Raw genomic sequence first — 27099 nt, 5'->3', positions numbered from 1 at the left:
AAAAGTCAACTTAATTAAATTGATTTTAAACCTAGTCAGTCCTAACCATGCACAAAATTCTTTTCTCGGGGTCTGCTTTCCACAAATCTTATCACTTTCTGTACCCAATACTTTGTTCTCCCATCCTGAAACAGCCACCTGTAAGTCAGACCAACTTGCTTTTCCCTTCGTAAAATGCAATACCATTCCTCATACTTTCTTTGCCGAAAACACACATCCTACTTTCCTTAAGCAACCAAAAACTGACCTTTATATTAGCATTCTGTAGATTGGTGAGCATAAATACCAGCGATTATTTCCAAAAACCTTTTCTTTCTTAGAGAGAACATTTTAGGAAAGCACCAAACATTATTCATTAATATTCCCAAATCTCTTTTGTTTTTCTGTAGGGGGAAATTAGCGTTCAGTGATAAATGCTTCAAAATCTTATTTTATTTGGAAATGACCTAGCATTCAATAGACTCCCGTCACTTAGTTTAGTATAGTCCTTAGAATTTCAAGTTACCCCAATCTAATCTAGAGCGTATTTTAGACAGACATTCCTAAAGCATAATTATTCTTAATAGAGTTTATCTAAAATTTCACCTCATTTACGTTTTTTAGAAGCTTTTTTACTTAAGGAATTTTCCTTGCTGACAAAATTGTAACAGATATAATAATATTTAACTTACATTAAACCTAGACACAATGAAAATACTCTGCTTAATGTTAATGTTAGTGACTCTTAGACATGTATATATTAGTTAGATTAACAAACAAACATTAATGCCAGGTATTTAATACTTGATATGCCAGCAAATTTGGAAAACTCAGCAGTGGCAACAGGACTGGAAAAGGTCAGTTTTCATTCCAATTCCAAAGAAAGGCAATGCCAAACAATGTTCAAACTACCACACAATTGCACTCATCTCACATGCTAGCAAAGTAATGCTCAAAATTCTCCAAGCCAGACTTCAACAATACGTGAACCATGAACTTCCAGATGTTCAAGTTGGATTTAGAAAAGGCAGAGGAACCAGAGATTAAATTGCCAACGTCCGCTGGATCATGGAAAAAGCAAGAGAGTTCCAGAAAAATATCTACTTCTGCTTTATTGACTATGCCAAAGCCTTTGACTGTGTGAATCACAACAAACTGTGGAAAATTCTTAAAGAGATGAGAATACCAGACCACCTGACCTGCGTCCTGAGAAATCTGTATGCAGAAGCAACAGTTAGAACTGGACATGGAACAACAGACTGGTTCCAAATTGGGGAAAGAGTATGTCAAGGCTGTATATTGTTACCTGCTTATTTAACTTATTTGCAGAGTACATCTTGTGAAATGCCGGGCTGGATGAAGCACAAGCTGGAATCAAGATTGCTGGGAGGAATATCAATAACCTCAGATATGCAGATGACACCACCCTATGGCAGAAAGTGAAGAACTAAAGAGCCTCTTGATGAAAGTGAAAGAGGAGAGTGACAAAGTTGGCTTAAAGCTCAACATTCAGAAAACTGAGATCATGGCATTTGGTCCCATCACTCCATGGGAAATAGATGGGGAGACAGCAGAAACAGTGTCAGACTTTATTTTGGGGGGCTCCAAAATCATTGCAGACAGTGACTGCAGCCTTGAAATTAAAAGACGCTTACTCCTTGGAAGAAAAGCTATGACTAAGCTAGACAGCATATTAAAAAGCAGAAACATTACTTTGTCAACAAAGGTCCATCTAGTCAAAGCTATGTTTTTTCCAATAGTCATGTATGGATATGAGAATTGGACTATAAAGAAAGCTGAGTGCCAAAGAATTGATGCTTCTGAACTGTGGTGTTGGAGAAGACTATTGAGAGTCCCTTGGACTACAGGGAGATCCAGCTAGTCAATCCTAAAGGAAATCAGTCCTGAATATTCACTGGACGGACTGATGTTGTTGCTGAAACTCCAACACTTTGGTCACCTGATGCGAAGAACTGACTCATTGGAAAAGACCTTGATGCTGGGAAGGATTGAAGCCGGGAGGAGAAGGGGATGACAGGATGAGGTGGTTGGATGGCATCACCGACTCAATGGACATGAGTTTGAGTAAACTCCGGGAGTTAGTGATGGACAGGGAAGCCTGGCGTGCTATCGTCCCTGGGGTCCAAATGATTGAGCGACTGAACTGAACTGTACTGATTTAATACTGAATATTTCCCAATTCATGTGAACTTGAAATTCTTTTAGGTTGATTTATCTCTTATTTAGAATTGCTTGATTTGTAAGCCCTTACTTTTTTTTTTTAAGTTATGACAAACCTAGACAGTGTATTGAAAAGCAGAGACATTACTCTGCTGTTAAAGGTTCTTACAGTCAAGGCTGTGGTCTTCCAGTGGTCACATACGCTTGTGAGAGCTGGACCATGAAGAAAGCAGAGTGCCAAAGAATTGATGCCTTCAGACTGTGGTGCTGGAAAAGACTCCTGAGAGTCCCTTGGACAGCAAGGAGATCAAACCTGTCAATCTTAAGGGAAATCAACCCTGAGTACTCACTGGACCATGGGGTTGCAAAGACTTGGACATGACTGAGGGAATGAACAATAAAAATGGTTTTGCCAGTAGTCATGTATGGATGTGAGAGTTGGATCATAAATAAGGTCGAGAGCCAAAGAATTGATGCTTTTGAACTATGGTGTTGGAGAAGACTCTTGAGAGTTCCTTGAACTGCAAGAAGATTAAGCCAGTCAATCCTAAAGGAAATCAATTCTGAATATTCACTGGAAGGACTGATGCTGAAGCTCCAAAACTTTGGCCACTGATGTGAAGAGCCAATTCATTAGAAAAGACCCTGATACTAGGAAAGATTGGAGGCAGAAGGAGAGGGGGACGACAGAGGACAAGATGATTGGATGGCATCACTGATTCAATGGTGAAGGACAGGGAAGCCTGGCATGCTGCAGTTCATGGGGTTGCAAAGAGTCGGACACTAATGAGCAACTGAACAATAACAGATAAGTTATCTAGAGAACTCTGGTCTCAAGGCATAGGAGGAGTTATTTCTTCAGGGCAAGAATTCTTAAAGAGTTTTTTTTTTTTAAAGCTTTCTCTGGAGTCTAAAGAATGTTGCGACCACACTGTCAAAAATCGTCTTTGTTTTTCTGTGATCATAGTTTTATAGCCAAAATTTAGACCTGATAGTGCTCAAATTATATGCAGAGTACATCATGAGAAACGGTGGGCTGGAAGAAGCACAAGCTGGAATCAAGATCGCTGGGAGAAATATCAATCACCTCAGATATGCAGGTGATACCACCCTTATGGCAGAAAGTGAAGAACTAAACAGCCTCCTGATGAAAGTGAAAGAGGAGAGTGAAAAAGTTGGCTTCAAGCTCAACATTCAGAAAACTGAGATCATGGCATCTTGTCCATGACTTCATGGCAAATAGATGGGGAAACAGTGGAAACAAGTGAGAGACTTTATTTTTGGGGGGCTCAAAAATCACTGCAGATGGTGATTGCGGCCACGAAATTAAAAGACGCTTACTCCTTGGAAGGAAAGTTATGATCAACCTAGAGAGCATATTCAAAAGCAGAGACATTACTTTGTCAACAAAGGTCCGTCTAGTCAAGGCTATGGTTTTTCCAGTGGCATGTATGGATGTGAGAATTGGACTATAAAGAAAGCTGAGTGCCGAAGAATTGATGCTTTTGAACTGTGGTGTCGGAGAAGACTCTTGAGAGTCCCTTGGACTGCAAGGAGATCCAACCAGTCCATCTTAAAGGAGATCAGTCCTGAGTGTTCATTGGAAGGACTGATGTTGAAGCTGAAACTCCAGTACTTTGGCCTCCTCATGTGAAGAGTTGACTCATTGGAAAAGACCCTGATGCTGGGAGGGATTGGGGGCAGGAGAAGAAGGGGATGACAGAGGATGAGATGGCTGGATGGCATCACGGACTCGATGGACATGAGTTTGGATAAACTCCCGGAGTTAGTGATAGACAGGGAGGCCTGGCGTGCTGCGATTCGTGGGGTTGCAAAGAGTCAGACATGAGCTCTGAGCAACTGAACTGAAGTGAACTGAACTGAGTGCTCAAACTGGCCCTGATAACAAGGGTAGATTGGTCCCAACAGGGATTGTTCTTCTGGCCCTGATAACAAGGGTAGATTGGTCCCAACAGGGATTGTTCTTCTGGAGAAATGTGGAGTCTTAATTTGCTTAGCCCCAGGCTGTTGATTATAGGAGAAAAGTCCTGGACATAAGGGAACTTCAGTCCATTTCCCTATCCTGTGTCAATAAAAATCTGATATTTTTAGGTCACTTTTCTTGTCATTGGATCATAGCTATAGGTTGACCAGTCATTTGAAATTTTTTTCCAAGGGGTTCCCAGGTGGAGTGTAGAACCTTAGAGGAAGCACTTCCCATATAAGCTCAAGCAGTTTGTACCAGATGTCTGCATGCTCAAACCAAACCAGAACCTCACCAGCCAGGAGTCACACTCCAGATAAAATAATAAGGCAAAAGGATGCCCAGAAATCAAAAGCCAAGTGGTAAGAGTGCCCTCAAAAGATGGCAAAGTGATTGCCCAAAAATCAAAAGTCAAATGGCATAAACGCCAAATGTGACTTCCCAGTCCCACTAAACCTGTGACCTGGCAGAGTCAGTGCTAGCAGCCTTTTTTGGTTCTGATATAGTTTCAAGCAATTTCTTGTTGGTTTCCTGCAAAGAAGTTACTCTATGGTTTCCTTTCTTGTACACTTCCAGATACCAAGCAAAGTAGTATGGCCGGCCTTTTCTAATCGTGGGCACAAAGATACCAATTTTGGAATATCAAAAGAGCCCCAATTTGGCCATTTTAGGTTGAGAACTCTTTTAGTATAATTTCCCCAATTAACTAGGTCCGTGCAAACACCAGCTGCATAAGTACTGTACATGAACCTGGCTGGAATGTTAGTCAGAGGTTGGCTTTCTGACACCCCTCTGTTTCTGTGTTTGAGATTCTGTTTTCCACTTTAAGCTGAATTTGTCAGGGATAAAAACCACTAGTGAAACTGTGTGGTGGGCCTGTGTGCTGCTTGTGAGCTGAACTCCTCCAGGAGTCACCTCAGAGCCGTTTTAGCTCCTCTCATGTGTCTTAGATTCTGCCTCCAGCACTCTAAGATGCTCAGGTCGCTGAATGGCCAGTTCTTAGGTGCGACCCCCAGACGAGCAAGTATTTTAATTAATAGGTGAGTTTCCCTACGGGACCACTGTACTGTACTAGGACTAGGCCTTCACCACTCCCATAAATTTTTCAGTTACCTGAGAAAACCATAGCTGCCCAGTAGAAGCCTTGTCCCTTTTCTTCAGAGCAAAGCTCTCATATTCTCACGTTTACCCCGACAAAGCCTATAAAGGCAGTCTAATTGAGGGAAAGTGTCAGATCAGCCTCTTACCTAACCACTCAGCCAAGACTGCTCAGTTCCCTACAATGTAACAACCTTGGCGTCTTTCAGCTGAGCCCTGGGTATTCCTCAATTTATTTTCAATCGATGCCCTCTGCCCCAGGGCCTTTTCCCTGGACGGGTATTCTCTGGCATCTTTCAGCCAGTCTCCCACCCAGTATCTTTCTGCTGTGTGGAAACCTCTTAGTATTTTTCAACCAAGCCCGAGTCAGTGTCTAGATCATGAGTGGGTATACCCCGGATATTTCACCCGGGCCCTCTCCACTATCTTTCCAACTGGAAGTGGGCAGGTAACCTGCTCCACAACCAAATAAAACTCAGAATCTCAACCAATACAGGAGATTCGAAAACCAGGAGAGGCTTACCCAAATTCGTCTGCACTCCCCGAGGAGGCGGATGGGCCACCACTGGTACCAAGGCTCTGGTTCCTCGTGGAGTTCAGGTGAGGGGGGATATCCACTCTGGGTCCTTAGTTGGTCGTCATAACTGTCTACTGAAAAAGATGCACTACTTGAGAGCTGTGAGGTGCTTTATTTGGGGCAAAATGACTGCGGCCCAGAAAGCAGCACCTCAGATAGCTCTGAGAGACCGCTCCAAAGAGGTGGGGAAGGTCAGTCTACAATTCTGCTGAAGGCAGAGTTCAATGCCATCAAGTGTTTACTTTACAAGAGGTTTTCTCCTAGTCACAAGGATCTGATGTCATCGTGAAGAGATTTAGTGCTTTTCTGAGTGATTAAAGTGTTAGTCACTCAGTCGTGTCCTATTCTTTGCAGCCCCATGAACTGTAGCCCACCAGGCTCCTCTGTCCACGGGATTCTCCAGGCAAGAGTACTGGAGTGGGTTGCCATTCCCTTTTCTAGATTTACCCTACCCAGGGATCAAACCCTGGTCTCCTGCATTGCAGGCGGATTCTTTACCATCTGAGCCATCAGGGAAGCATGTCAAATTCCCCTATAGGTAAGGATTGGGAACATAAAACCTGTTCCTGAAAATATTTCGCTGATAGCTCAGTTGGTAAAGAATCCGCCTGCAATGCGGAAGACCTGGATTCAATCCCCGGGTTGGAAAGATCTCCTGGAGAAGGGAAAGACTACCCTCTCCAGTATTCTGGCCTGAAGAATTCCATGGACTGTTTAGTCTATGGGGTCACAAAAAGTCAGATATGACTGGGTGACTTTCACTTCAAAGACTTGTCCCTCCAGGTTCCCTGCAGCACAGAGTGCTTCACTCCACATGAACTCCTCCAGGGGGTGTTGAAGGTCAACAGCTGAGCAGCACACTAGCAGTCTTGGGTTCAGGGTCTGCACACTCAGCCATGGCACCCCTCTGCCAGATGTGATGTGTAGAGCACCTCATGTGTGGGGTAGGGTAGGGAGGGCCTGGGAACTTCCTGTGGGCTCCCTGTGGAGAGCAGCACCTGACTGCCCCTCTGAGGACAAAGGCTCCTCCTGTGGAAGCAGGCACCTGCTCCTGCCCTCATCTCTTCTTCCCTCATACCCCAGCACCCCCCACCCCAAGTTGTCTCCCAGATTCAGGATCTGGAAGGCCCCAAACAGGTGTGAATGGCCGTGCAGGAGGAAGCTGGATCCAGGTGCTGATCACAAGGAGGCAGGTTAGGTCCATCCATCTTTAGTCCCCCTCACTGAGCATTTGCTGGGTCCCTGCTCTGCACCCAGCTCAGGAAGAGGTGTAGAAACGAGTGAGACGCGGTCCTGAGTTCAGGGGCTACCAGCATCTCAAGGGAGGCAGCCGGTGCAGGTCAAACAAGGCAGCAGCTTCAGAGACTCACCGGGACTGAGACCTGGGTTCCAGCCCTGGCTCCCTCCCAGTGTACCGCCACCTTCCCCAGACAGGACTTGCCCACTTTAGACGGGGAAGGAGACCTCTTAGCATCCATTCTCTTTAGCTACCCTCTTATCTGCCCAGCTACCCACCTGGGCCCTGACTTCTCTGGGCCTTGCTGGGCCCCAAACCCCTCTGGATCCCTCTCTCAGCATTCCTGGGTAACCAAGTTAAGACAAGAAAACCATAGAAATAAAGGTTACCTTCATAGAGCCCTTCACAGTTTACAACCTGTTTTTGTTTTGTTTTGTTTTGTTAATTTTTATTTTTTTAATACAACATAATTTATGTCCATGTGCTGTAGTTAAAGGCCAGAGAAATTCATCCCCACCTTGTCAGTGAGGACACCAAGGATTCCAGAGCACTGGGCCAGAGATATAATATGAGGATGAAATGGGACAGTGCAAAGTGCCTGAAACAGTGCTGGGGACAGCCTGGCACTCAGCGTCCTCTCGCTTCTGGAAATCCAGACACCTAGGCTTCAGAGAAATTTACAAAAATTCTCTGCAACTGTGTGCAAGCTCTTTTACTTTTCTGGACCTGGGCTCATTGAACTTGACTTTTTTCTCTTTGGCTGCACTGTGAGGCCTGTGCGATCTTAGTTCCTTGACCAGGAACCAAACCTATGCCACCTGCACTGGAAGGACAGAGTCTTAGCCACTGGACCACCAGGGAGGTCCCTGATCTCAGCTTTTTCTATCGTTCATTTATCCAGTCTTTTACCATCCAACAAACATTTCTGAAGCTCCTTTTTTAGGCCTGGTACCATCTTGGCACTGGAAATCCCAGTGATGGGCACCATAGACCTGGAGCCTGCTCCTAGCCCTCAGGCTCAGGAAGGATGGTGCTATATGAGTAGTTACCTGGGGGCTGTGCACTCAAAGGATAAGCTGTCAGCCTGACTTTGACTGAGTGTGTGGTTTAGGGATGGCCTCCTTGATATTTTAAGCCAACACCCACAAATGAGCTGGAGGTGGCCTAGTAAAACTGTGGAGAGAAGAGTGTTGCCATGGCAACAGCCAGGTGTAGGAGCCCAGAAATGGGAGACAAGATATTTGAGCTTCGAGGCTCAAAGTGCGGTCTGTGGACCAGCAGTCTGGGCATCACTGGGAAGCTTGGTATGTGTCTTGGGCCCCACCCCAGATCTCCTAACAGAACTTGCATTTGAACAGTTCCTGGGTGGTTTGTGTGCACACTGATGTTGGAGAAACAGGAGTGGATGGAAGCTAGTTATTGAGGGAGAGAGGGACTCGAGGTGAGATGGCAGTTTGCCAGGCCTGGTCCTACAGGACCTCACAGACTATGGGGAAGCATTTGGATTGGATTCTCAGAGTTTTGATTTTTTAACAGAAGTGACAGGATCGGGTATATGGAACCGTCACTCTAGCAGCTATATGCTAAATGGACTTGGAGGGGAGCAGGGCTGCAAGTGTAAAACAGAAGAGACCTCTCTGATGCCAACTGTCTTCGATGGCACAGGAGCTCATAGCGACCCCACCCACCCTCCACTCCACTCACTCATCAGAGAGCCTGGCCTGCTCTTCCCAGTCTGCTTCTCATTCAAAGTCCTTGACTCCCTTCTGGCCTGAACTCTCCCAACAGGCATCACACAGCCACTGGAGGTGTTAACTGCGTACATTTAAAAGACAAAAATAACAATTCTCAGTGCTTTATGGGTGCCTGGAGATGGACCAACTTATGTACTTCTGGCAGGAATATGAGGTAGATGAATTTTTCTAACAGTACTTTGATAATGTGGGCTCTAAAAATGACCCTGCAGACTTCCCTGGTGATACAGCAATTAAGAATCTACCTGCCAGGGAGAGGGAGAGGGTGGGATGATTCGCAAGAATGGCACTGAAACATGTATACTATCACGTAAGAAACGAATCGCCAGTCTATGTTCGATACAGGATACAGGATGCTTGGGGCTGGTGCACCAGGATGGTCCAGAGAGATGATATGCGGTGGGAGGTGGGAGGGGGGTTCGGGATTGGGAACTCATGTACACCCGTGGCAGATTCATGTCAATGTATGGCAAAACCAATACAGTATTGTAAAGTAAAATAAAGTAAAAATAAAAATTTTAAAAAAATAAAAATAAAAAAATAAACCCTTAAAAAAAAAAAAGAGTCTACCTGCCAATGCAGGGGACATGGGTTCCATCCCCAGTTCGGGACTAAGCTGATGCACCGCACTGAGCCTGCGCGCTGGAACGCACGCTGGAACGCACGCTGGAACGCCTGAAGCCCATGCATCTAGAGCTTGTGCTCTACAAGAGGGGCCCTGCAGGAAGAAGCCCGTGCACCGCAGTGAAGAGTAGCCCCTGCTTTCCACAACTAGAGAAAGCCCGCCCCCAGCAATGAAGATCCAGCGCAACCAAAAATAATTAATATTTTTAAAAAAAGACCCAGCATGGCCCTGACTCAGATTCCTCAAGTCATGGTAAAAAATACCCAGAAAGTCAGAATAAAATATACATCACTATCTGTTAGTAACAAAAATTCAGAGACCACTGAGGCTTCCTAAAAATGTAAGAGTCTCAGGAACGGCAGAGGAGTGGCTGGCTAGGACAGGGTGACTGCTCTCAATCAGGGCTTTTGCAGCTTTTTTCTTTTCCATGAAAAGATTGTGAAAATGTGTCAAAATTGAAAGAAAAAGACTAAAACTATAAATGCTGAGTGGTCTCAACTGTGGAAAAACTATACATAGATAAAAATGGAAGAAAATACATCAAAAAGTGAACTATGATGGAAATGTGGGTGAATATTTCCCTTTCTGCTTTTCTGTATTTTTCAAATATTCCATAAGTGTGTAATACTTTGATGATGAGAAAAATTGCTTTAAAAAGTTTCTCTGTCCAATGGAACAGGCGATGTCATGGTCCTGGAGGCAGACATCACAATAGAAGGGCTCGGCACAGTCAACGAGACGGGAGTCCCCATCATGGCGCACCCCCCAGCCATCTACAGCGACAACACCCTAGAGCAGTGGCTGGAGGCTGTGCTGGCCTCTTCCCAGAAGGGTAAGGACTTCTCTCAGCCCCTCCCCAGCTGCCCACCCCTCTGGTCCTCAGGCCACATGGGCAGGGGTCCCTCTACTAGGAGACAAGTCCAATGACTGTCAGGAGTTGCTCTTGCCTTAGCTTTCCAGACCACTCTAGAGGCCTGGGCTCAGGGAAGATGGGTGAAACGAGGGATGTAAATGTGCAGGGTAAGCTGCAAAGGGCCAGACATGAGCATTCAGGCCCCCTGAATCCACGGAACTGGATACAACATGCTCAAAGCCAATTTCACCTTCCCCTCTCCTGTCTCTTTGCCTGTTACTCTCAGAATCCAGGCATCACTCTAATGCCTCTCCCTCATCCCCTGCATCTACTCAGCTGCTGCATCCGCCAATTCTAACTCTGAAGCCTTCCCCTGATCCAGTCCCACTCACATCATCTTTCTCTTGGACCTCCTTCCTCACTGGCTTCCTGCCTCCAAACAGCCCCTACCTAGGTGAGCTTTCCAAAATGCCAACCGTCATGTCACTCCCCTGCTTTAACCCTCCATGGCTCCCTATGCTGTCAACATATTATAATCCCCTTGGTCTGGCTTTCTAAATTCTTCTCTAATTCTTCAGCCTGACTCTGTGCTATTCAGGCTTGGGTGGCTTAGGACCCTCTGAGCCTGCCTGTCCAAGAGTCACAGTCCCTTTTCATCAGATTCTTGACAATACCTGCACCAGCCCCAAGTCCCAAGCCCTTAGCCATCATTTGCTTCTTCCCCTTCGGGATGAGGGATGGAAGAACACTCCTACACGGGCAAGTCTTTCTCTCCAGCAGAGCTCCGCCTGTTTGAAGCCTTCTTCACACCCACCCAGAATTCCGTCCCTGTCTTCCCTCCCACCCCTGACACACACAGCATACCTGCTCTCTGTCCCAAGAAGTCATGTCTTCTGTTTCCTTCTTCCTTGAGCACAAGGGACCAATTTCCCAAGCCCTTGGCCCTCTCCCCACAGGCATCAAACTGGACTTCAAGACCATCAAGGCTGTGGGCCCCTCCCTGGACCTCCTTCGGCGGCTGACAGAGGAGGGGAAAGTTCGAAGGCCTGTGTGGATCAATGCCGACATCCAGAGGGGTCCCAATGTGGGCATCTCAATAGGGGTCAATGCCACACAGTGAGTGTTTGCCTCTCTGCTCCAGCTTGTCCAGTCTGTTTCTTTCAACATCTGGTACAGCAGGTGCTCAGGGGACCTTTGCTGAGTTTTCCTCCAGCCTCACCAGGTCGTCTGACCTCTGAGCCTTCACACATCCTGTTCCCTCTGCCTTGAATGCTCTTCCACCATTTCCTGGTGAACCAGCCATTACCTGCCCCAGAAACTTCCCTGACGTCCAAGGCTGCTGAGGACCCTCCCTCACACTTTCTCCTAACAATCTTGATTTCACTGAGCTCTCACTGTCAGATTATGGATTTGTGCCCTACTAGAGAGTTTATTCGGAGAAGGCGATGGCACCCCACTCCAGTACTCTTGCCTGGAAAATGCCATGGATGGAGGAGCCTGGTGGGCTGCAGTCCATGGGGTCGCTAACAGTCAAACACAACTGAGTGACTTCACTTTCACGCACTGGAGAAGGAAATGGCAACCCGCTCCAGCATTCTTGCCTGGAGAATCCCAGGGGCAGGGGAGCCTGGTGGGCTGCCATCTATGGGGTCACACAGAGTCAGACACGACTGAAGCAACTTAGCAGCAGCAGCAACAGAGTGTTTATTCCTGGACAGCAAACAGTGACCGGGGCAACCCCTGGCCTGCTAGAAAAGTCTATAAAGCACTAATTCCTTCCCCAGCCTCCCCCGCCCACCCCACAAACAACCCCCAGGTCCCAGCACTGCCAACAACAGCACTTAGGTAGCACCAGCTGCATGGTGTGCTCAGGTTTACAGAGGGCCGCATGAAAGGAGAGAATATATCTGAGTTCATCTTCCCATAGAAATGCCAGGTTAGGAGCATTTTTTCTTACCATTTTGCAGATAAGAAAGGTGACAATAATTGAGGCTCAGTCTGTTGAATGTTTATTATCTGTCACACACTGGTTTAAGTAGTCTAGTTGTAGAGTACCATTTAACTCTTACAATGAGAATGAGGTAGGTACTATTATTTTCATTTTAGTAATACAGCATATCTTATTGAGGTTAAATGACCTGCTTAAGTCTAATCATTGGCAGAGCAAACATACAAAGCTAGGTCTTTCTGACTCTAACCTCCAGCTCTTTACTGTCCATCTCCATTCATCCATTCACCCATCCATCCATCAAACCATCTTTCCAACAGTCAGCTAACAATCCATCCATCCAATATTTATCAAGTCTCAAACTGAGGTGCATTTGGTAAGCAGCAGTTTGAAACTGTAGTCAGTGGCCCAAGATTAAAAAATAGTTGATCTTCTTGTAGTGAGGTTACTCAATAATCTGGGTAAGGGGAGAGAGTAACATTATTTGCCTATTAACATTTATAAGAATTCAAAATCTGAATGAAATTTTTAAATAATATCTGAAAGTTCAGAGGCTCTCACAGCTGATAGAGCCCAGATCCTACACCCAGGGCTTTGAATTGCATCTCCACATCCACATGAGGATGTTTGAGAAGTCCTGTCCTGCCTGAAAGGATGCCATTTTTAAGAATCAAAGAGTTTGGGTGAACTGCCCAAGGTCATAAAGTCAGGAGTGAAATCCAGGCCTCCCTAGCTCCAAAGTCCATCCTCTATCATGGGACTTTGAGCAACTCGTAAGCCACCCTGTTCTTCAGGACTGTGCTCTGACATCTAGATGCGATAGATCCTGCCTCTTCCGAGCACTCTGATGGGAACCCAGGAGATGAGGAAGGGGCTCTAAAAGACCAGCATCTCTGATTCTCTGCAGGTTCCTGGCCTTGGTCCAGGAGAAGTATCCTGAGGCAACCCTGTCTCCAGGCTGGACCACCTTCTACCTGCCCCTTTTCCCAAACGTGACGTACACACAGGCCATGGTGGAGAAGATGCAGGAGCTGGTGGGAGCACTACCCCAGAAGGTGACCTTCCCCGTGCTGGCTGTCATGGCGAGGGCCGCCTGGCCCCACTTCAGCTGGCTGCTGGCCCAATCTGACAGGTGGGAACGTCCAGGCCCCTGCCATGGTCCCCACTCCCTCCAAACCCAGTCCCAGTCCTGATGCCCCAACAAGATCCCAGATGCTGATGGTTAGAAGGGTCTTCATGATCATCTGGCCCAACCTCTGCTGGTGCTCACATCCTCTACAGTGCCCCTGCTTTCTGCTTGTGCACCTCTGGGACAGGCAGGTCACTATACCTGAGGCAGCCTGTCCATTGGAAAGTGTTGCTGTATTATTATTATTATTATTATCTGTTAATTTATTTTGGACCACACTGCACAGCATGCGTGATCTTAGTTCCCCAACCAGGGATAAACAGGCATCCCCTGCAATGGAAGCACAGCCTTACCCACTGGAACACCAGGGAAGTTCTGTAAGAGTTTATATTGAGACTCAATTTGCCTCCCGCAGCCTCCTCTCCTGGGAACCACCTGTTCCCTGAGGGTGTACAGACCGCACCTATAGCCTCTGCCCCTAAATAGCCCTGTGGGGTTGAGGAAGCCCACCCTCCCCCCAGCTCTGTACTGCCCCCAGCTGCCCAGCCCCACCTTCCTCAGACTTTCCCCACTGGAGGCCACCCCCTTTCCTCTTCATACCTGGCCTCTGATCCACCCCCACCACTCCCAGCTCCATGCCCATCTCTCTGTCTGTCTCTTTCCTGAGAGAGGACCCGCAGACACACACTCCAAGTGGAGGGCGGGCCAGTCCTTCTCTCCTGCTTCTTAGCCTCTGCTCTCAGCTACCCAAGGCCTCTGCAGCTTCTTCTGCCCCCAGGAAGGGGGTAGTGCCAGACTGCCCCCGCCCCCAGCTCAGGTTAACTTCTGAGCATGGGAGAGGGGCTGAGGGCTGCTGGGCGCAGACAGGCCCTGAGCTGACTCTCTGGACCCCAGGTACACCCTCACGATGTGGCAGTCGGCCTCGGACCCCGTGTCAGTGGATGACCTCCTCTACATCCGGGACAACACCGCCACCCACCAAGTCTACTATGACATCTTTGAGCCTTTCCTGTCGCAGTTCAAGCAGCTCGCCAGTAGGGAGGGGTCTGCGGAGGGTGGGAAAGGGTGTATGTGTACCCATGCTCAGTTGTGTCTGACTCTTTGAGATCCCATGGACTGTTGACCACCAGGCTCCTCTGGCCACGGGATTTTCCAGGCAAGAGTACTGGAGTGGGTTGCCATTTCCTCCTCCAGGAGAAAGAAAAGGTGGTGGAGTGGATTCTGCTCACAAAAGCACTGACTAGGTGGGGCGGAGCATTGGAAAGGGAAAATCCTACATGAGATAAGAGGAAGGAATCATTTGAAGCATACATTGTATGCCAGACCCTGGGATGGAATGCTAAGCTCCACAGATCTGTGAAGCACGGATTCTATTTTAAAGATGGATAAACTGAGGTTCAGAACAGTTATATAATTTATACAAAGTTGTCCAGCTTAAACGTGGCACAGCTCCTACTGGAAACAGCAAATTCCAAACCCTAGATGCTTCCCCTTGCAGTAGAGTTCCTCTGAGGGTTGCTCTAGCATTTCAGAGAACGGCTCCTCCCCTGTACCTGCTAATCAATGATGCTTGTTCCTTTGTCCAAAGCCCCTGTTCCCTTGACTCCAAACCTAGGAGAGCCTGCAATCAGGCCATCTCAAGGGGACCCATCAGACCCAACATTCCTGCTCTGGGAGCCATCTAGGTGAGGGGGAGGAATACCAGCTTTGGGGCCCGACTGACCTGGCTCCATCAGTCTCCAGTCCCAGCAACCCTGCCCCCTGGCTGTAGGACCCTGGGCAAGTCACCCGTCATCTACAAAACAGGGAACTCCAGCTCCCTGGAACTTTGCTGTGAGGCTTAGAGAGGACTCATGGTGTACAGAAGGCCTCCGTGACTGGTGGCCTCTTCATCTTGGCAATCTGACCCACAGTGAATACGTCACGGAAGCAAAGCTACTACACTGGGGGCAGCCTGATCCCTGCTCTCCAGCAGCCCGGGGACCAGGGTCTGAGTGTGGAGTGGCTGGTTCCTGACATCCAGGGCAATGGAAGCACAGCAACAGTGCAGCTCCCAGGTAAGGTCTGCCTGCAGCCCCTGTGCTCCTAGCTCGACTGCAAGGGTTACCTCGGGAAGCTACTCAGGTCTCTGTTACCATAGCAACACGGCTGCAAGGTGGGGGAGCAGTGTTGTCAAAAGTAGGGGGCTCCTGGCTTTTGGACTACCACTTGTGAGGCTTCGGTCACATGGTGCTGCAACAGAGGCAGGCACAGGCCTCAGAGCTGAGCTAGCGGCTCACTGGGCCATTCCGATGAGCCCCAGGCACATTCACAAAGCAGCCCTTCACCTGGAACCCAGACCCAATCAACAGACCCCATTACCTCCTGCTGTCCCTTTACCTTCAGCAAGGGCCTCTGACACCCCATGAGAGCCCTAACCCCAGACACTGTTGCCTCCACTGCCTCTTGCAGACCGAGAAGGCATGATCCTGCTGGACGTGGGCCTCCAGAAGCCTGCAGCTGGGGACCCCGTGCCCATCGTCCGCACCCCAGATGGCCGTGCCCTGGCGCTGGAGTCCTGCCTGCAGCAGCTGGCCTCGCACCCCGGACGCTGGGGGGTCCATGTGCACATAGCAGAGCCCACCGCCCTGCGGCCAGCGCTGGCCACGCTGGCCACCCTCTCTGCCCTCGGCCGCCTGTCTAGGCCTGTGTGGGTCGGTGCCACAGTCTCCCACGGGAGTTTCAGGGTCCCTGGCTACATGACTGGCAGGGAGTTGCTTACAGCTGTGGCCGACGTGTTCCCCCATGTGACGGTGGCACCAGCCTGGCCCGAGGAAGTGCTGGGCAGTGGCTACAGGGAACAGCTGCTCACAGATATGCTGGAGCTGTGCCAGGGCCTCTGGCAGCCCGTGTCCTTCCAGCTGCAGGCTGGGCCTCTGGGCCAGAGCCCCGCTGGGGTCGTGGCCCGGCTGCTGGAAGCTTCTCCCCGGGCCACGGTCACGGTGGAACACAGCCCTGGCCGGGGCCTCTATGCGTCTGTGCGGGCAGCGCTGCTGGCAGCCAGGGCCGTGAAGAAGACCCGAGTCTACTACAGGCTACCCCAGAGCTACCGCCAAGACTTGCTGGCGGATGTTGGCACACACTGAGCACCCAGGTGGCCTGGTGGACCCCAGCTTCCCACGGGGTGGCAGGAAGGAATAAATGCCTCTGCTTCTTCAGTGCACTGCACGCATGTCCTTGGGGCAGGATGGAGTGGGCGTGGACGTCAGGTGGCCAGGGACGATGCTTAGAGGGTCTGGAGGCTGGGGGCCAGGTCGTTCCGGTTGTCCAAGAGGAACTGTTCACAAGCCTTGAAGGTGGTGTAGAACTCAGAGGAGAGGCCGGTCACATTGGTGGTCACGTACTTGAGAACGCCCGGGGTGGCCTGGTTGTAGTAGGACACCTGCAGGCCGGGCAGCCACACCCAGGAGGAGGGGGTGGGGGCGGTAAGAGGGCACTGAGTGGGCGTGAGGCCGGGGGGGCGGCAGCCTTGTTGCCTGCCAGGATGGCAGCAAATACCAATCAGCACCTGGGCATACAGGACTGTGTCACTGACAGGCGTGACCAGCTAGATTCCCCTGACCCCTCCTCTGGGTGCTGACAACCCTGGCTTCCCTCCATCACCAAACACTATACTCTCATCATGTGTCTCCCCTCTCAGCTGGGAGGCTGTCCCCAGACTGAGGCCAGAGTGGAGGTGACTTACCCATCGTCACATAGTTAGTTGGGCCGGGCCCCCACCTCCAATTCCAGGCTCAGTCCCTTTCCTGAGGGCTCAGAACATCCTTGACTCAGATACTCACCTAACACAGAACCACAGTGCCTCCCTCCCCATCCCCCACTCCCAGCTAAAAGCAGGGGCCCAGAGCAGTAGGGGATGGCTCAGCAGGAGGAGACACCTCAGGGCCCCTTCCCCACCCCCACTCCCCTGTACCCCCGCCCTCCGGCACCCACCGGCAGTGCTTGTCCCACTCGGGCCTCCGGCGGAGGTCAGAGAGCAGCAGGAAGGCCTGGGCTGTGTCCACGTGCACCAGCATCTCCATGTGGAAGGAGAGGAACTTGTCCTCCTCTAGAGTGTACAGGCGGACCTGCTCGGGACAGAGGGCAGCCTCGTTCCCTCGTCTCCTCCTCAGACTGTGCTGGGGACCTGGGCTGGAAGTCAGGGCTGCGCCGATTGCTGTGTGTCTGTGAACAAGTGACTCAACCTCTCTGAGCCTCGGTGGCAGCCCCATGAAAAATGGGAGAATCAGCGCAAAGTGGATAGGAAGGTGTCTGAAGAAGCAGGGACTTCATGGACAAGCCCACTAGTCAGATGGAATGGTACTTGATGTGAAACGGAACGCACTCATCCCTTCCCACAGGTGAATGCACGGTGCCTAAGGAACTTCGTCAAAGGCTACATTCTGCACGACCCCCTTTACTGCACGTTCTCAAACAGACCGAACGAAGGCACGGAAAACTGGCCTGTGGTTTCCAGGGACTGGAGTGGGAAGAGGCTTGATCACAGAGGAGCCAGAGAAATGGAGGTTTATGGAAATGCTCCATGTCTTGATTACTGTCCTGATGATGTAATTTGATGTGTTTTCCACCCTAGCAGGATTACACACTAAAAGGGGGAAGTTTTACTGTATGCAAATTATGCCTCAATTTTTTAAATATTGAAATTTTTCTTTTTAAACATAAAAAGATAAAGAAGCAGTAACTAATGCAAAACCAGAATGGATCCTCGGAGCCAGGCATCCAGCCAGCCATGGATGTCACTGTGGGGAAGTGACCCATCCCAGGACACAGGCAAAAGTGGCAGAGCTCAAGCCCCCCCTCAGCCCACCCTTGCCCCCAGCCCCCAGCCGAGCCACGCCAGGCCTTGAGGGGTGGGCGTGTTTCTACAACTGGTTGGTTTCATGACTCTCCCAGGACCTTCTAGGGAACCCCCCTCTGACCTGAGTGGTTCGAGAGGGTTTCATGGCTCACAGTCAGCACCTCTGGCTGCTCAAAGGAGGAAGGAAAGCTGGGAGGCTGGATCCACTACCTAGTTGCTCTCTGAGGACAGCACCCAGTTGTCCTTGGCCACGAGCATCTTCAGGGAGGAGACTCTGTTGTAGCTCAGGCACACCTGCACGGACACACAGAACAGTCTCACCCTCCCCTCCTCGGGGGCTCCGTGCAAAGGCCCCTCTGATGGGTGGAGAGGAAGCTGCACATGAAGGAAGGAGCCCTGGGCTTTGGGAAGGAGACCTGGGCTGGGCCAGACTCCTCCTCCCCTTGGGGCCTCAGCTAGCTCCTGCCAAGCAGGGGGACACAGGAAAGCCCTTGGCTCACCAGGCCAGTCTTGAGGCAGAGTATCCTGTCCCCTTTGGGCCTCCTCCAAGAAGGGAGGGTTGGGGGCCCCCAACAGGTCTGAAGGCTGTCCGCACAGAGCAGAAGGCCTTACCTGGTTGCTAGGATCCCAGGGGACAGAGAGGGGCATCTCCGCCTGCTTACAGGACACGATGTACTTCCTGGGAGAGAGGGAAGATGACAGCCTTGGTCCCTCTGGGGCCCACCTCTTGTCAGCAGGCTGACTGTGTGCCAGGCCCTGTGCTCAGGCCAGCAGGGTGGGAGGCACCCCTATCTGGCCAGGGAGACTGGGTGGGCACACAGAAAACAGCAGCTGAGGACACGCACACTCAGAGGTGGGGACTCACAGGGAATGGGTAGGCACACAGAAAACAGCAGCTGAGGACACGCACACTCAGAGGTGGGGACTCACAGGGAAAGGTGTAGACCCGTAACCCTTGCCTGAGTGACCTCAACCTTGTGCCTCAGTGTCCTCATCTGTAAAATGGGATCAGTAGTCACATCTGCCCCCTCATGGGCTCATCAGAGGAACAGTACTGGGTGTATGGTAAACCCTCCCTAAATGCACATTTTTCTTATTAAATTCAAATGGTGAACCATGGTGTGTTTACAGCACTTTCAAGCTTGTAAGGTGCTTTGACAGTGGTCATTCACACCTGGATTTGCATCTCAAGCCTTTGCTCATCTCCTCTCAGATCCTTTGTTTCTTCATCTGCAAAAGGGGGATCAGAATCAATGGGAGGGACTCAAGATGTAAAACTGGCCACACCAGCCCGGGTTCAAATTCTCATTCTGCCAATCATTCCTATCCGTGTGCCGTGAACACCAAATCCCTCTGTCCTCAGCGTCCTAACCTGTACAAGGGGCCGGTAAGACCACTGTGTCAAGAGGCCAAGACTAGAGACCGCCTGGATGTAAAGGCCCAGCCCAGGGGCAGCACCAAAGACAGGCGAGTCCCCAGAGGCAGGGAGCAGCAGACAGGGAGTTGAGACAGAACTGAAGCCATGTCCCTTCCCACCACCTGGCCTCCACTTCCCTATCTTGGTGGATCTTCTTCCTGGCACAACCAGCTCACCCAGCCCCCATTACTGCCTGCCCTCCTTCCCTAAAGGGCCCAAGGAGACCCTCCCTGCAGTCCTAAAGCGGACTTCAGGTCACATAGGGGCAGCCTGGACAGCTCAGTGCCTGGTCACTGAGGTCCGGCCCCAGCTTCCCGTCACACCCGTGAGCGACTTTGGGAAAACCACCCACCCTCACTAAACCCACTTCCTCCTCCAAAGAGGACTTGCTATGGGCAGGTGCGCTTCTGAAGCATTTCCCGTGCCAGACTCCCACCAGGCCTCATGACAACCCTCTGTGTGTGGCACTGGCACAACCCCCTTTTATTTTATTTGGGCAGTGCCATGCAGCTTGTGGGATTTCAGTTCCCAACCAGGGACTGAACCCGGGCCGCGGCAAGACTTTGGCCACCTGATGGGTGGAGCATACTCATCTGAGAAGATCCTGATACTGGGAACAATTGAAGGCAAAAGGAGAAGGGGACAACAGAGGATGAGATGGTGAGTTAGCATCACTGACTCAATGGGCATGAATTCAGAAAACTCAGGGATATAGTGAAGGAGGAAGGAGCCTGACATGATGCAGTATATGGGGTCCCAACGAGTCACAGGCTTCCCTCGTGGTTCAGATGGTAAAGCGTCTGCCTGCAATGCGGGAGACCTGGGTTCAATCCCTGGGTTTGGAAGATCCCCTGGAGGAGGATATGGCAACCCATTCCAGTACTCTTGCCTGGAAAATCCCATGGATGGAGGAGTCTGGTAGGTTACAGTACAGTGAAAAGTGAAGTCACTCAGTCGTGGCCGACTCTTTGTGACCCCATGCACTGAAGCCCACCAGGCTCCTCCATCCATGGGATTTTCCAGGCAAGAGTAATCAGACAGGACTGAGCGACTTCACTTTCTTTTCTTTCTTTCTAAAGAGTCAGACACAACTTATCAACTCAACAACAACAACAATAATTAAATATCATTGTTTCATGCAATCACTTTTTGTTTTGATATAACTCTCATAAATGAATATTTTATCTGATCATGTAACTGAGCAGGACCCTATGGGGCCTTCCCGGGACAGAACCACCTCCTCTTTTTCTCTTGTTTTCTACCTGTCTCTTGTTTATAGGAAAACTTTAGCCTCCTAGGCCTTCCTCAAGTTCCAAAGAATAAATTTAATCAGAGAAAATGCAGAAGCGAAGGAAAACAGTCAAACAAGACAAAATAATAAGTTTAGCCATTAAACAAAGTCATGGACCTTTTGTTCCTCCTCAAGGGCTATAGATAATATCCTGAGCCGTGTCCTTTTAGCTGTTTTGCAGAGAATGAAAACTCCACCAGGTGGAAAAAATTAACTGTGTGCTGCCCACAAGCGTGTAGACCCTAGTCCGCTTGGAACCAGAAGGTTGATGATGTTGACCCCCAACTACCTCACCATCAACCTCAGAAGAATGTCTACCAGTTGATCACACACCCCCAACCTCCCTCCCTCCCTCCCTCCCTCACCCTGTCTTTAAAATCCTTTCCCTAAAGCCATTGGGGAGTTTGGGTCTTTTAAGTACTAACTGCCTAAAGTCCTTGCTTGGTGCCGCGTAATAGATGCTGCACTTTCCTTCCCTGCAACCCAGTGTCAGGAGATTGGCTTTACTGCACACAAGGGGGCGAGCGGACCCAAATTTGATTCAATAGTGATTTTTTAAAAATTTAATCTCAGATCTTCCATCTGGGATCAATTTCCTTCTGCCTGAAGAATAGCCTTCATAAATTCCTCAATAAGAATGTATTAGTGATGGGGCTTCCTGTCGTTGAGAGTCTGCCTGCCAATACAGGGGACTTGGGTTCGATCCTTGGTCCAGGAATATCCTGCATGCTGTGGAACCACTAAACCTCTGCACATCAGCTACTGAGCCTGCACTCTAGAGCCGGGAAAGCGCAACTGCTGAGCCCCGGAGCTGCATCTCCTGAAGCCCGTGGAGCCCCTGCTCAGGGACAGGAGAAGAGCAGCCCGTGCACTGCAACAGAGAGTAGCCCCCACTAGCTGCAACTAGAGAAATCCTAGTGCAGCAGCGATGACCCAGCACAGCCAAAACTAAACAAATGAAAGTTTTAGAAAACAATTTATTAGTGATACTCAGTTCTTGTTTACAAAAAAATATTTTATCCTCATTCTTGAAAATACTGTCATTGTGTGTAGGATTCCAGTGCGTCTGTTATTCTGTTTTAGCACATCAAAGGGAATCTTCACTGCCTCTGGCTCCCATTGACATATCTGGTTCATTATTCCACTGGAATCATGTCCCAGTCTCATCTCCTACCATTTCCTCCTACACAGTTTCTGCGTTAGCAACACAGTGGTTCCCCCAAACTCACAGTAACGTTTCTTACCTTTATGCCTTTTCTCAGGCTGTTCCTTCCATCCAGAGTGCTTTTTTCCTCCCTTTCATCCCCATTTCATCTGCATGACTCCTACTTATCTGTCAAACCCAGTGGTACCTTCTCCAGGAAGTCCTCCTTGAGCCCCTCCCCACAGCTCAGTAGGACTTTCTGTCTGCTCTTGCAGCATAGATCAGAACTGTATTACAGTGTGCTATAAATCCCTGGGAACCTGACTGTTTCCCTCTCTGCACTGAGAATGCCTTAAGAACAGAGACCATGACTTATTCATCTTTACACACCAGGTACCCGAGGCCTGGTACTTTACCATACATAGTACCAAATATACTTGGCAAGTATTTCAGTACTTCAGTAAGTATTTCCTGAAGAAATATTTTATTCTCACTTTGGCCTCCCAAACCTCACTCTGGCCCTGTTCTTTAACACTTAATTTGTTCTCTGCCACCTCCTCTCCCTTGAGGCTCTGCCTCTGAGGACATCTCTGAGTTGAAAGTCTTGTCCTCCATCTTCATTCTCTGCCTTCTCTGGAGCAGCTGCTTTATGATGCTCCAAACTTAGGAATTCTCCTTCCTTGATCTCTGGAGCACTTCACTCTGCTTTTTCTCTTCCTGCCTCAGATTTTTTTTTCTCTTGTGGTGTTTTCCATGTCCCCATTCCCTACCCCTCCAACCTTAAAAAAAAAAAAAAAAACAAAAAAAACTCCTTACATCTGTGTCCCCTGGGATTCTGGGCTTGGGTTTCCCCTTTCTCACTTGGGATCTTGTCCATACTCCTTGCTTTAATTATGGTATCCATGCATGTGGCTCCCGAATAAGTCAGGGTCCAAGGTGGAAAGCAAGAAACCATGCTAAGTATTTCTTCCCAACCCAGGGATTGACCCGGGTCTCCTGCACTGCAAATAGACTTTTTAACCATCTAAGCCAGTAGGGAAGCCTCATTTAAAACAGAGGAAGCAGGGACTTCCCTGGCAGTCCAGTGGTTAAGACACTTCCATTGCAGAGGACACAGATTTAATTCCTGGTCAGAGGCGAATCTCGAATGCCTTGCAGCAAAAAAAAAAAAAAAAAAAGTAAAAAAGAAAACAGTTTCATGATGATAGTGAGGAGCCAGATGGGCAGAAGGCAGGGATACCAGAGTGGGAGTAAGAGCCATTCGTTGCTAGACACATTCCCTGAAGCAGAGGAAAGAGATGACAAAATACACTGCCTCTCCCAGCCTCTTACTCCAGCCAGTGCTTCCCTTGGCTGACGCAGCTGGAAGGCAGAGACAAGGGGGCAGGGTTTAACTCAGTGCAGGGCCAGGGAGAGCCAGGAGTGGATCTGCGGACACCCTGGGCTGAGACTAACGTAGCCCCATCCCTGGGCTTCCTGCCTCAGCTTGTTCACCATCGCACACCCCACCTGTAACTCAGCACATCTTACCTGAATCTTCTTCCCGAAAAACACATCCCTCCTCCCAGCTTTCTTATTTCTATCAGTGGTCCCTGATTCTCCAAGAGCCAGGCTGAAACCTTCCAGCAAAGCCTCTGACTCCTCCCTCCCTCTCTCCTTCCTCCATGTGGTGTCAGTTTCCAGGTCCAAAAGATTCTCTGATGGAAATATGCACAGACCCTCCCCTTGCCTCACACCCAGTTCAGATCTCCTCTTTCGCTTGTTGTGTGTGTGTGTGTGTGGCATGTGGGCTTTCTCTAGTTGTGGCACACAGGAGTACTTGCCCCCCAGCATGTGGGAGTTCAGTACCCACATCAGGGATCAAACCTCTGCCCCCTGCACTGGGAGGTGGATTCACAACCCCTGGACCACCAGGGAAGTCCCTTGTCTGGCTTCTAACAAGAGCTTCTTCGCTGGGTTCCCTACTTCCGTTAACCTTTTCCTGATTCATGCTACACCACAGCCTGCCCATCGCCAGTGAATTAAAGATGACTTTTTCCACCCTGCAGCCTTCTTGCCCCACCACAGGCTCACTTAAACCTCATGACTTAACAGCCTTCTCCCAGTTCTCCTAGGACGTCCTGTGCTCTCTCCTTCTGAGCCTTGGGTCATCCTGCCGGTTATCTGGAATGGCACTTGCTCTTTGCTTCTCCCCCAGTGGAAACCCCACCCAACCATGCAGCTCCACACTGATATAAATCTTAGGGAATGAAATTTTAACAGCAGATTCCAAAAGCCTTAAAAATGTGCAATTCTACTTCTGAGAATCAGGCCTAGAATATCATCAGGAATATGGCCAGAGAGGCTCACTGGAGCATTTGCTTATTAATAAAAGACTGTAAACAATCCAGGTATCCAACATGGAAGGTAATGGTTCCATAAACTAGGGAAACAGCCAGTGAATGAGATTTTATGCATCTATTAAAAAAAAATTGCAATCATATGGGGAAATGCTCATATTATATATACGAGGGGAAAGCAGATTACAAACTCATTATAAATTATATACATACATGAACAACAACACATCATCTTTATCAAGCATTTGGTAGGTATCAGGTACTGTCACAAACGATTTACATGTGTTTATTCATTTAACCCTCACGACAACCCTACAAGGTAATAAGTGAGGAAACGGAGGTACCGAAAGGTGAACTGACTGCCCTGGGTTGCACAGCTAGTGAGTGTTGGGGCTAGAAGGGAGGACAGGCAACTCAGAGCTTATGCGTTTAGACATGCCGTCCCCCACAAGCAGTGGAAACCCAACCATCTTTTTTAAACAGGCAAATATAAATATTCCACAGGCCAGATTATACCGCTTTAAAACCTAACAAACACAATAAATGCTGGGATGTGGTACAGAGCAATATCACAAGACAATTCTTTTTGAAGGTTGTTTTTATGTGTGTATAGAAAAGAAGCAGAATGATATACATCACAACTTTAATAACAGTTTTCTCAGAAGGACGTTATTTTTTCCTTTTCTTTTTTACTACCTTTGATTTTTCCTCAAAATCTGCAACATTGTATATGTTACTAGATTCCCGGTTTTTGGCTTTAAAAACAATGTATGATCCAATTAGGGCAGCAGCTGTGCCTAATTGGTGCCTCTGTCCTCGACATCTAACACAGTGAACGGCACAGAATAGGTACTCGGTAAAAGTGAAATGGATGTCCTTTAGTTATAGATCCTGCCTCCTGCACAGCCACTCTAGAAAGGGATTGCAGGATAATGTGAATCCACAGAGCTCAAGGATATGAAACAACAGCAGGCAATTTTCACAGAAAAGGGGCTACTAAGTATAGGAAATCATTTCAATGCTGCATTCTCAGGACTCAGTATCCACTTTTCTCTTTGAAACTAAGTATTTTGAGTGGTTTATTATAAATGTACAATGACAGTTGTGAACATCAGTTGATTTGGAGGGGGAGGGAGCAGGAGCTTGAGAACTGAGTATGTTGGTTGCCTTGCTGCTTAAAATAAAACGGGCTTCCCTGGTAGCTCAGTTGCTAAAGAATCCACCTGCAAAGCAGGAGACCCCTCTTCCATTCCTGAGTCAGGAAGATCCGCTGGAGAAGGGATACCCACTCCAATATTCTTGGGTTTCCTTGGTGGCTCAGCTGGTAAAGAATCCACCTGCAATATGGGAGACCTGGGTTCGAGCCCTGGGTTGGGAAGATCCCCTGGAGAAGGGAATCTGTACCAGTATTCTGGCCTGGAGAATTCCATGGACTGTATAGTCCATGGAGTCGCAGAGTCAGACAGGACTGAGTGACTTTCACTTCATACTTCATACTTCCTTAAATAAAATGGCCACAGTGCTTGCCCTTGAACAGGTCTCAGTAATCAACAATCTTAAGGGAAGTAAGGGAGTGTAGGAACAAAGCAAAAGCCCTCAAGAAACAATAGTTCAGATAAAACAGAGTCCTAGTTCTTCCTCAAGGGATATGTGTAAACAGTCTGACAGGGAGTTCTGCCAGAACTAAGGCTTCCACCCAGGTGGAGGATGGGATGTTGACCTTTCCTGATCTTCAAGATTTCAATCAACTAAAACTTGGACTCCATCATCATTTGCCTCAGTTACGTGGGGAATTCTCCTCCGCTCAAGCCCCTTCACAAACATACATGTACCCTTACTTACATCTTCTTCTGTTTTGCTGTTCCTGGAGATGCTGCTTTGGGAAAGTAATAAATCCTTCTCTGGATCTTTGGCTTGGTTGTGCCTTTTGACTTGGCACCGAAAAGACGGTGAACCCAGTTTTCAGGTAAGGGGCTGGGTAATTGAAGTAACCCAGGAAAGAGAAGCTGGGTCTTGGTGGACCTGTGGTTGTTCTGAGTAGAATGGCCTGGGAGGTCATGTGGCTCTGTGGCAGAGAATGGGGGGATAAGAGGTGTGGAGGGGGGCCCCCTCCAGCCATTCCAGAATCATTCTCCAAAATGCGAAGCTGAGCATGTGCCTCTCCTACTTATCCCACAGACGAAGGCCCCCTATGCCCTCCTGGTTGGAGTCAAGCTCTTCATCAGGGTGGTCCAGCCCTGCTTGCCTGCTCAGCCTTCTCCCCTGAGCGCCCCTGCCTCCCACCTGGCAGGGCCCAGCCCCACTGCACTGCTGCCTCCTGGGCAAGCCCTTCTCCCACATGCTCTGCTCCCTCCACACACGCTGCCCCTCATCTAGAACAACCTTCCCTAGCCCTGGTCCCCTATGGCTCTCCAGGTCCTCCATGTCACCCCTGAAAGTCACATGGCCCGCCCAGGAGACTGGCTTCCCAGTTCCCCTGTGCTCATCAGGGATCCATCAGGTGCCACCTCGGAGGCCGTGCTATTAGCCCAACTCACAGGCTGTAACCCCACTCCTGTAGCATCAGCTCTAGAACAGCGGTTCCACCTAAGATGCTGGAGCCCCTGACAACCCCCATGTTCTCCTCTCCTACCATGCCCCCGGGCGCTGATGGGTCCCCAGAGCTAGCATGGTACCGGGCACAGAGTGGGGCTCAGATCAGTTTTC

At 49.2% G+C, this 27099-nt stretch overlaps 1 protein-coding gene across 1 annotated transcript in view; it reads left to right on the top strand.

Moving 5' to 3' along the window:
- The window catches only part of LOC138424167 (protein FAM151A-like), a 29146-nt gene extending 12579 nt beyond the window's left edge, over positions 1-16567 (top strand). The window contains exons 3-8 of the mRNA XM_069560638.1: positions 10115-10267; positions 11245-11404; positions 13144-13368; positions 14260-14399; positions 15279-15422; positions 15817-16567. Of these exons, the coding sequence (XP_069416739.1) occupies positions 10115-10267; positions 11245-11404; positions 13144-13368; positions 14260-14399; positions 15279-15422; positions 15817-16490 (1496 nt within the window). The 3' untranslated portion in view covers positions 16491-16567. The remainder of the gene's footprint in view (positions 1-10114; positions 10268-11244; positions 11405-13143; positions 13369-14259; positions 14400-15278; positions 15423-15816) is intronic.
- The last annotated feature ends 10532 nt before the right edge of the window (positions 16568-27099 follow it).

Source organism: Ovis canadensis, chromosome 1, assembly GCF_042477335.2.
Source record: "Ovis canadensis isolate MfBH-ARS-UI-01 breed Bighorn chromosome 1, ARS-UI_OviCan_v2, whole genome shotgun sequence".
NCBI classification, from domain to species: Eukaryota; Metazoa; Chordata; class Mammalia; order Artiodactyla; family Bovidae; genus Ovis; species Ovis canadensis.
Note: the sequence above shows the minus strand (reverse complement) of the source record. Positions and strands in the feature narration are given on the sequence as shown.